The sequence below is a fragment of the Leguminivora glycinivorella genome, chromosome 6 (genome assembly GCF_023078275.1).
Source record: "Leguminivora glycinivorella isolate SPB_JAAS2020 chromosome 6, LegGlyc_1.1, whole genome shotgun sequence".
NCBI lineage: Eukaryota > Metazoa > Arthropoda > Insecta > Lepidoptera > Tortricidae > Leguminivora > Leguminivora glycinivorella.
Window position 1 is genome coordinate 16,796,789 of NC_062976.1, and position 11,129 is coordinate 16,807,917.

Consider the following 11,129-nt stretch of genomic DNA (forward strand, 5'->3'; position numbering starts at 1 on the left):
TCTCAACACTCACATCTTTCTTTCTCATGTCCTCTTTCACACAATCCATCCATCGTTGTTTGGGTTTACCCCTCCCTCTCCATCCATCAACATTCATCTCCAACATTCTTTTGCCTATATGACACTCATCCCTCCTCATTACATGACCGTACCACGCCAACCTGCCACTCCTCATCTTTTCCGTTATAGGCGCAACTTTCAAACTTCCCCTAATATACTCATTCCTGATCCGATCCATTCTGGTCACTCCACACATCCATCTCAACATTCTCATTTCCGCTACGTGCACTCTCCTTTCATCCTCCACCTTTGTCGCCCAGCATTCAGATCCATACAATACAACAGGCCTTACGATCGTCTTATAGATTTTCCCCTTAAGTTTAAGGGGCATCCGTCGATCGCATGTTGTCCCTGAGACCTGTCGCCATTTCATCCATCCCGCATTTATTCTATTTTTCACGTCACGTCACGGTCGATGCCTCCGTCATTTTGGAATAATGACCCAAGGTACCGGAAGTCGGAGCAGACTGGTAGGTATACACCATCTAAGGCAATAGGGGAAAAACTGGATAGACCACCGAAATCGCAGAACATCTGTTCAGTTTTGGTTCTGCTGATTTTCAGTCCCACACTTTCCAGCCTTGCCATTTTCCCAGTCTGCTCTGGACCTCAAGTGCATGTCTTCAGGATGATAAATCATTATTTTATAAATAAATGTTCTTCATAACGCCATCTATGTTATCATTAGTTCATCGCTGCCAGTGTGCTTCGGATCCTGATCCGGGAGCACTCTGCGTGATGTTGAGGTTTTCTGCGTATTGTCTAGATGTCGTTAGTGGTGATGTTGATGACCTATGGATTGCACGTTTAAAAAGATGGCTTAAATAGTTACATTGATATGACAGTCACGTATGTCACTGTCAACTGTCATAGCTGTCAGTGTCACTGTCATTTATTAATCTGGCTACTTCGTTTCCACTCGATCATTGTTATTGTTTCGCAAGTCGGTTGTGGTTGTAAATTTCCATTGAACGAGAAGAAGATACGAACTTAATTTTTATCAAAATATCGTAACGTTAAATTCAATTACAATGATAAAGTTTGAAATAGTGTCTTCCAGAATAGCTACAGGCAATGGGTCAGATAAGAAGTTTGTGGTTTACATGTTACAAGTCAGACAGGATATCAGCAGACTTGATCCAGACCCCGTGAATGTAGAAAGGAGATACACCCACTTTTTGGATCTTTACAATGGACTCAAAAAGGATTTCCCAACGATTTTAAGCACCATATCATTTCCCAGAAAGGTATGAGTCATGATTTATTTATTAAACAACAAAGAAGTACTTAAGTGGGCGTTACTTCCTTTATAACATGTTCTTCCAGGATTCATTGTAATTTTTATTAAATTACATAGTTCCAATCTTGATATCAATAAAATTATGATGTTTTTATGGAAAAACTGTAAGTACAGAAATATATTTGTAATAAACAGTAAGTTCCTTTTCATAGATAGTTTTAAAGAAAATAAACTACATGGTACATTCAGAATGATTTCTATTTCTATACTTTTCAGATGGTAGTTGGTAATTTTGACCCCAACTTGATAACAGCCAGAGCTACTGCATTTGAAGCATTATTAAAGTTATTATCAGAGGAATCCCGCCTCAGGGAGTCCCCGGCAGCTATAGCCTTCTTCCAGGATGTAGAATTAGGCGAGGCCAGGCAACTGATGCTCGAAGGATCTCACGACATGGCCCTTTCTGTGCTGGAAACTAACTTCAGGTTATTAAATAAGGTAATTTGTTTACATAATGACTAATCTTCATTGTCTTGATATCTTAATGGCTACTATTGGTAATGTAGGACATATTTGCACTGCTGGTGATTACTCATTAATACAACAATAACTATATTTTATAATGTGCATAAAATATTATGTTTACATCATTATTTATGTGATAGCAGCAATAAATATCACTAAATGATTAAATAATGTATTAATAGGGACTTGCTTTTCATATAAAACACAAAATGGGATTAAATATTATTTCAATGAAAAACAAATTATATGAATATAGTGCAATTAGAAAATGGTGCTATTAGAATAAATAAATGTCTGCTTCAATTAAAAAATATTTGTTCAATTATGCTATTAATAAACAATCAACTTATTTCTTTATCAAAATCTTGTCCCATGCCTTTTAATTTGATGACAAAAGCTATTGGACATATTTTTAAGCAACACCCATTTTTTTAATACTTAGCTGTTCTTCTAGGTACCATAGGAATACTTGAAGGAAAACATTTAATTTCGCAATCTTTTATTCTGGGAATTAAGAAGGTACTTGTGGGTATCAATTGTGGGATAAGACCAACACAACCAAGAGACCATCTTTGTGATAGCTAAATGAGAACTAATTTTATTGCAATTTCATTTCACCTGGTTGTATTTTGGATAAGTATCAAAATTTGTATTCAACAGTTCTGTTGTTTGTTTCCTATAACTTATGTTTCATATAACTTTGCAGTTTACTAAAAAAAATTTTATCATTTATAAATCAATCATAATAAATACATGTTAAAGTTGAAAACATATGGAGCAGACTTGGGGCCCATTTCTCAAAACTGAAAGTTACATGTTACGGAAGTCTCTTTCCAACTTGTAAATTGTAACTTGTAGCTTCGAGAAATGGGCCCCTGCTCCTATGCATGACAGGGGTTAATAGGTTCATTCTTAAAATCTTCTGGAATATACTTTCCAGTATTATAATATCTATTCCCCACATTGCAGGTATACACAGACCGGTCTCGCGTGGTGCTGAGCGCTCTGTGTCGCGTGGTGGCGTGTGCGGCGACCAGCGGCGGCGCACTGGCCGGCCCGGTGGAGCGCTGGGCACAGCTCGCTCTCCGTCGCTACGAGGCCGTCAGCGACGATGACCTGCTGCTCATCTATATACCGCTGCTCCACACCTGTATATCCATATGGTGAGTTATACCACACAGGTGTATACAGCTCTGTCACGGTGTTAAGTGTGCTGACCGGCCCCGGTGGAGCGCTGGGCGCAGCTCGCGCTCCGTCGCTCTGAAGCCGTCAGCGACGATGACTTGCTGCTCATCTATATACCGCTGCTCCACACCTGTGTATCCATATGATGAGTTATACCACACTAGGGTATGCACACAGTGATGGTGATCTCTATCTTTATACGCCTGCTACCTTACCTACTTGTTTGGGTTTTCCTCATTGCACATGCAAATATACCATTAAATTTTTTGGGGGTTCCTCAACAGGAAAAAATGGACACCTTGATCACATTATGTTCGTCGGTCTGTCAAGACCCTGAATTTGTGGAAGTGTCAAGTTTAAATTTCATATACTTACAGTCCATTTGATATCAGTCATTAGTAGGTATAGGTACAATCCGTACAATGTATGTGAAGTCAGCTGACTGATAGCAGTAAATATGTAGGTATAAACTCGGTCAGAGGTTGTATAATTTCATGAGTAATTGGTTATGAACTTGTACTGATGTGGGTCTGTAATAAATACCTACTGATCTTTGACCTGACATTATATTTGTCTAAGTATATTAAACAATATCATTAGGCACAACAGATCATATTATGAAACATATACATATGTTTATTTTAAATGTTTAAAAGCTCCACTAAGGAATAAAAAATGTAGGTAAATATCACAATAATGTAGATGCAATAAGTACAATAAAATTTACCTAAATGATAATAACGATATTCTTCTAATTTGTTATCATCACGTAATATTAATCTGTGAACAATAAATTACCATTATTCATAACAAGATATCGGAAATGTAAATTGTTTTTATTTACTGACGAGTTTTATTACCTAAGAAATAGCAATCTAACAATTAGGTATGTTATTTGTTTTTCTAACTGATTAAATTTGTGCGAGAGAACTGTTTGTATTTCAGCTGTCTTAAATAAAAGTTAGAACAAACTACTTAGTTCCTATTTGTCATGCTAAACTGAGCTACGTTAGCGAGTCACGAGGGTCGATGACGCAAGGCAACCTTGTTTACGCGACCTACAGGTAGAGCTGCTAATCGACATCATTTGCACAACATTATAAGTTCAAAAATTGACATGTGGTGTCTTACGTCGCTTTTTGGCGATCGATCGCCTTTTACCTAATTTTGATCTTAGTTTCAATATGTCGATTTTCTCATGTTACCTAAATAAATATTTCTATTTTCATTTTAGATTTGTTTCTTATTTTCTATATGTATTAGGTTCCAGGTTATTCAACTCTCTTAGAAATTAGAGCACAGTATAATAAAGAGTACTAATCGTACAGTATGGCCACTCCCTCTCCCCGCTGAAAGTGCCGCCCACCCCCTCTCGGTTACCTCACAGTTACCGCCTGTCAAAAACGCGAACTTTCGACCTGTCATATCTCACTCATACAAGCATAGTACGCGTTCACCTACACGAGCTTAGACTGTGTGCTAGGAACGCGCCTCTTTCATATATTTGATCGCCAGTGTCCGAGGTGTATTTTTTTTAGAAAAATTCTGGGTTTTGAACTATCGTTTGAACCCTGTGTATACATTTTACATTTTTAATATGCCTGCTAAATTACTAGTCAATAATGTGACAATCGATATAAAAGCAATTGTCAAATCATTTTTTTCTCAATTTTCAGGGAAACGCTTGGAAAAGACAAATCGCAGCTGGTACAAGAACTGAATGATCTCCGTAAGAAAGGTATGAAAGTAGACTCAGTTCCAAGTCTTATGGAGGCGGTGGACAGCTTACCCACAGTTATTTAATAGATCTCCTAGATGTAAGCAATGTATTCTGACTTAGTCATGACGCGATTTATGACATTGTAAAGAGTTAAAGAAGAGTGTGTGGTCATCATGCAAGTTTATAATTTTACTTGTAAAATTATAACGCCTTCTTAAAATGTTGCATTTTACACCATTCATATTAGACCGTAGACCTAAAGGTATATGTGTTAAGGTATATTTAACATACCCAATTTGTTATAGAAAACTACGCAAATATCAAATTTTTCTAAGTTTTTAAATTAGTAATCTTTTCTACCGACAAAGCGGTTATGGCAAAGTATTTAGTTATCTATTTTTATTTTAAATACCACTTGATTGCGGAAGCAGCTGAGATAAGCGGGTGTGCCCCTTTATATGTGTGGTGATCACACCTTTTCTATCATATGACCATTGGTATTATTGGTAACCAACTGTAGTGAGTTATAATATAAAATCTCTATTCAAAATAATTAAATTATACACAACAGACCATGAAGATACAGATGTAGTTCGAAATGTTTTTCTTTGTATTTTCACGAAAACTCGCGAACGTCTCATGTTATTTCAGCCAGTGTAAGTAAGTACAAGAACTACTAAATGTTGACCGAACTAGCATGACACGTGCGTGAGCTTCTAGAAAACACGAAGGAAAAACATTTCGCACTACATACTTGTATGTACCACATACCTATGTGTGTTTACGAAATGCATCATGATATTGACCTATTAGCATTTGCAGCTTTTTTGTAGTGTTCTGTAGTGTGGCCTTGTTACCTAGTAAAATCCATTGATAAGAAAGTACCTTATATTAAAGATCGAGATAGAAATGATATAATGTAGTATGAGTATTGTAAAATTAGGAACTTTTATGACAGCTGTTGTATTTTTTTAAAAGAGTTGTGTAGATTTTTTTGCTATGTCTTGAAAATATAAAATATATTAGCGGATATAATTATATTTAACGTTTGCTATAAATATATAGGCACTATTTTAATCTCATTAGTTAAGTTTAAATCGATTACTTTAGGTATGTATGTATATGAGGAAATGAGTAGTTATTAGAGAAAATGTATTTTAATTTATTATCTTTTAATGCCATGTTATAAAATAAGTAATTGTAAGCTAGCTACATTTTGAGATTATTAAGCCAACTTTGAATCACCATCACATTTTAATATTTTTGAAAATAACTTATATGTATATGCCAGTTTTCTATACATAGGTATATTAGTGTATTCTTTTCAAGTACCTGCATAACAGTGATGAACGATTTAAAGCGCAAAATTCCGTCCGACCGTCGATACGATAAGACGTGCACTTGGTTAAAACTAATTACTTACGAAAAATAATAATTACAACTCAAGCTAAAGTGTACTTTAAGTGAAATATCATTGGATCTGGATTACATTGAATACAAATACGCACAAGTTACCTTCGATATCTAAGTAGCGGCAGAAGCGGCGCCTACGGGTAAGCAGTACAATTGCATATCACTCACTCGCACGCACGACACTGTGCAACTCTCGAGCGCTGCATTGAACTTTGATCCCACCGGCCGGCCCAGCTGCTTAGCAACTATGAGTGGACAGGACTCGCCGCGCATCACAAGCGGTAGCGGAAATGGGTCAGACTCTGACACGAGCGTTGAAAGTCGTCGTAAGAATTTTTCACAACATAGAAAAAGAGCTCTTCCCGATTCATTTGATATGGCAACAGAACTCAAAGCATTTCGAAAGGAAATGATGACTTTTTTCAATGATTTTGCCAAAGATCAAAAGAATGATAATAATCAAATCCGGCAAGATTTAAGTGAAATAAAAAATGAAATTGCAACACTTAGAAGTACCACAGACGTATTAACTCAAAATTACAACGGAATGAGGCAGGAATTAACAAATATCAAAACGGAAAACTCTGAAATTCAAGAAAAAATTGAAAACCTACGAAAAGATGTTACCTCGTTGAAAATAAAAGAGATCCAAGATAAGCCGGGCCTACCCGGTTCCTCAAACATGCAACCGTCGAAAGACCCGCTACCCGCTTCACGCGAAGACCTCCTCCTAGAATTCCAAGATCGCTACGAACGCACGAAGAATATTTTGCTAGCGGGTATACCGGAAATAAACAGCAAGGAGTTTGCAATTAGACAACAACATGATTTGAATGAGGTTACAAAGGTCCTGAAACTGATCTTTAATGAATGCCCTCTGCCGATTAAAGTCATCAGATTAGGCAAATTTAATAGTGAGAAATCAAGACTTTTGAAAATATATTTTGAATCACCAAACCCAGTCAAGAACTTATTACGTAATAAGGCGAAGTTAGTACAAATGGACACTACTGTGCGCATTTTTGCCGACCAAACACCTAGTCAAAAAATATACCTACAAAATATCAGAGACGAATTAACGAGACGTGAACAAAACGGTGAACATGGGCTAACGATTCGATATGTTAAAAACATACCGAAAATCGTTAAAATCCCGTCAAAAAACTCCGAGGCGAGGCCGCAAGCGGCTGCGATGACAACTGCCACTTAATTAAATATAACTACAATGAAATAGCTATCACTGATTGTTCTTTAAAATTATTTTATGCAAATGTACGAAGTCTACGAAAAACAGGCAAGTTTGATGAGTTGAAATGTATACTACAATCTATGAAAACAGTTCATATAATTATTCTTACTGAAACATGGATCCAGAATGAATCAGAAGCCAATTTTTTTCATCTACAAAATTATAAACATGTGTACAACTACAGGACCGATAAGAAAGGAGGCGGCGTTTCAATTTTTATCCATGATAGCTTAAAGTATGATATAGTTGAAGAACTGTATGACAAGGGCATGCATTATCTATGGATATTTTTACGGAAGTTTTCACTATACGTCGGAGCTGTTTACAAACCGGATAAAAAAAACACGGATGCATTTTTGAAAAATTTTACAGAACAATTAGAAAAATATAACCGGGCCATTGTGTTGGGTGATTTTAACATCGACTTATTAACAAGAGATAGTGATGTAATTAAATATACGACGTGCCTCGAAGAAACCGGATATTATATAATGAACAAAATGGAACCCGAGTACTGTACCAGAGAAACGTCTACTACTAAAACTCTACTAGATCACGTGTGCTCAAATCTGATGGAGAATACTTATAACTTGACTATTATAGACACCCCCCTGTCGGACCATAAACAAATATTGGTAGAAATAATCAATAAACAACATAAACGTAAAGAAAAAAAACAATATTATGCTACAGACTATTCAGGATTATACAAAAGTGTGAGTGGAACGAACTTTAAGGATGAAAACTATTCATATGAAGAGCTAGAATCACTTATTAAGGAACATGTAGAGAATAACCAGATAAAAAAAATGAAAATACGAAACAAGCCAAAGGAAGATTGGATAAATAAAAATATATTAGAAGCAATAACAAAAAGAAACAATTTATGGAAAAAGCTGAAGAAAAACAAGGAAAATGAAGAAAAAAGAAATGAATTTAAAGCAGAAAGAAATAGAGTAGGTGCATTGATTAAATCCACAAAAGAAAATTATTACCTCAAAGAATTTAAAAACTGCGATAAGAATTCAAAAAAAATGTGGAGTTTGATCAATTCACTTGCTACTAATAAATATAAGGATGAGTCTTCTCCGCCTAAACTAGTTGTAAACTCTCATGTAATTAACGACGGATATGAAGTTTGCCAGACTTTTAATAAGTTTTTCACTGATGTGGGAATTGAATTATCAAATCTAATTCCCAGGTCATCTGATAACAATAAGTATATATTAACTTACATAGAAACAACCACTGAAGAAGCTATGGATAATATTAGGCCCTGTACTGTGGATGAAGTTTTAAAAATTATCAGTAAATTAGACACTAACACCAGTACCGGGGTTGATAATATAAGCACTAAATCGATTAAATGTATTTCAGACTTAATAGTGGTTGATCTTACAAACTGTATTAATCAATGTCTTAGTTCTGGCGTATTTCCAGACAGCCTAAAAGTGGCCAGAATCACACCAATTTATAAGTCAGGCTCTAGAGCTGACCCTGGAAACTACCGCCCAATATCGGTCTTGCCTGTTATATCGAAGGTATTCGAAAGAATTCTGTATCGGAGACTTGACGATCATCTGACAAAAATAAATTTTCTGTACGAACAGCAATACGGTTTCAGAAAAAAATCAAATACATTGTCAGCAACCGTAGACCTTGTAACTAAAATAAAAACAAATATAGACAAAAAAAATGTAGCTCTCGGAATCTTTATCGACCTGAAAAAAGCTTTCGATACAGTAAGTCACCAAATACTCATGCAGAAACTAGAAAACCTCGGTATAGTGGGCAAGGCATACGACATTTTTAAATCATATCTGTCAAATAGAAGTCAGATTGTAAAAATAGGTGATTACAAAAGTGACCCGATCTCTGTTCAATGTGGAATACCACAGGGATCAATACTAGGTCCTCTGCTGTTCTCCATTTATATAAACAACGTTAGTACTATAGGTCTATCAGCACAAGTAACTCTGTATGCCGATGATACTTGTTTATTTTACTTTGGCAAAAGTGTCACAGAACTGGTCAACAGGGCTCACGCAGACCTCAATCTGTATAACAAATGGTGTCAAAGTAATTTGTTGACAATAAATACAAATAAAACATCATACATGATCTTTGCTGCAAAAAACAAAAAACTGCCACAACTACCCACTATAATGATAGAAAATGATGTCATACGTCGCTCCACTAATGAAAAATATTTAGGCTTGATACTGGATGAGAAATTAAACTGGAAAAGTCATATAGATAAAATTAGATCCAAACTATCCTCGCTGACTGGAGCATTAAGACATTGTGCTAGGTGTATACCTCATAAGGCTCGACTACTTATATACAATTCGTTAGCAAAGTCTCATTTACAATACCTTATTGAAGTGTGGGGATGCGCAGCAAAGACCAACCTAAAATATTTACAGACATCGCAAAATAAATTAATAAAAACCCTCTTTCAATATCCTAAGCTAACTAGGACGAAGTCACTTTATTCGAAAACAAAGCTATTTAATTTAAAACAACTATACACATACTGCACTTGTATGCTAGTCAACAAATTACTTACACAGAATGTACATTCACAGCTAATATTAACAAAACGGAAATTTAGACATAACTTAAGAAACACTAATAAAATAAAATTATTTAGGCATAGAACTAACTACGGAAAAAAAACTATCTTGGCCGAAGGTGCACAAATGTTTAACAACTTACCAAAAGATGTTAAGGAAACCCTTTCAGACACAATGTTTAAAACCAAGTTAAAGGAATATATATGTAATGAAGTATATTAAGATGTGTCGGAATATATTACATAATCTTACTGTAATCTCATGCAAGTGAACTGTTTTTTGTTCTTATGAGAAATAAATGTCTTTAAACCGAAGCTAAACACAAGGGGGCCGTAAAGGTTAAAATGCATTTGGATATACCTAATCCAATGAAATATAAAACCATTGACTAAGTATACTCTGTCAACCAAGTCGGTCAGTAAATAAGAACAAAGAAAACTATATGTATCCTTTTCTTTTGGGGTGCTAGAGAAAAGGTTACCTATAGTTTTCTTAGTTCTTATTTACTGACAAACTTGTTTGACAGAATATAGCTACAAATTTTTGTTTCGTTTCTAGTAGTTCAAACTTGGTTTAAACATTAAAATCTGTGTTTTAAGCTACATTACTACTTGTGTACCCGTATTGATTGAACAAAGACACATTTTATGGCTTTTTAAACATTAATAATGATCGAAATGTCTCATTCGATGCTGTTAAGTCGTTAACAGCTTATTCCGGGATACTTTGGTTTTTGTCGCAAAATAAGGAAACTATCAGTAAAATCTTAATTTAATGCAGTATTTTATTAATTATAGATCAAATAGAACCGAAAAAGTCGATTTTCGAATATGTATCATATCTTTTGAAGCCGTGAGGTACCTTCAAACGCGTCAGTCGCAACCACGCAGTGGTTTCTATGGGCGTGTTTGACGGTGAGCTTAACGCGGCAACGAAACTTCTTAAGGGTTTACTGTGATGCGGGTAAGTTTATTTATATTAAATTTTTATCATAATTGTCTTATAGTTATTAAAAAACATTTATATCATCTTTTCAAATTAATTTAAAGCATATTTTAATTAAAATACCCGCTCCCGGAATAATGTACACCATTTTGACGCGGAGTACATAATTACGGGAGTATCACGGAATAACGGAACCACAGTCCGCAATGTTTTTAT

The 11,129-nt window shown here is 35.3% G+C and overlaps 1 protein-coding gene across 1 annotated transcript; it reads left to right on the forward strand.

Annotated features, from left to right (window-relative positions):
• Positions 1 to 970: 970 nt before the first annotated feature.
• On the forward strand, positions 971 to 6,090 carry LOC125227636 (sorting nexin-20). The gene is made up of 4 exons (XM_048131994.1): positions 971 to 1,307; positions 1,577 to 1,798; positions 2,795 to 2,988; positions 4,687 to 6,090. The coding sequence occupies exons 1-4, from the start codon at positions 1,092 to 1,094 to the stop codon at positions 4,811 to 4,813; spliced, it is 759 nt and encodes a 252-aa protein (XP_047987951.1). The 5' UTR covers positions 971 to 1,091; the 3' UTR covers positions 4,814 to 6,090.
• The last annotated feature ends 5,039 nt before the right edge of the window (positions 6,091 to 11,129 follow it).

Coding starts and splice junctions, on each gene's coding strand:
- LOC125227636 (XM_048131994.1), top strand. CDS start 1,092: ATGATAAAGTTTGAAATAGTGTCTTCCAGAATAGCTACAGGCAATGGG. Junction 1,308..1,576: donor CCATATCATTTCCCAGAAAG/GTATGAGTCATG, acceptor TATACTTTTCAG/ATGGTAGTTGGTAATTTTGA. Junction 1,799..2,794: donor ACTTCAGGTTATTAAATAAG/GTAATTTGTTTA, acceptor CCCACATTGCAG/GTATACACAGACCGGTCTCG.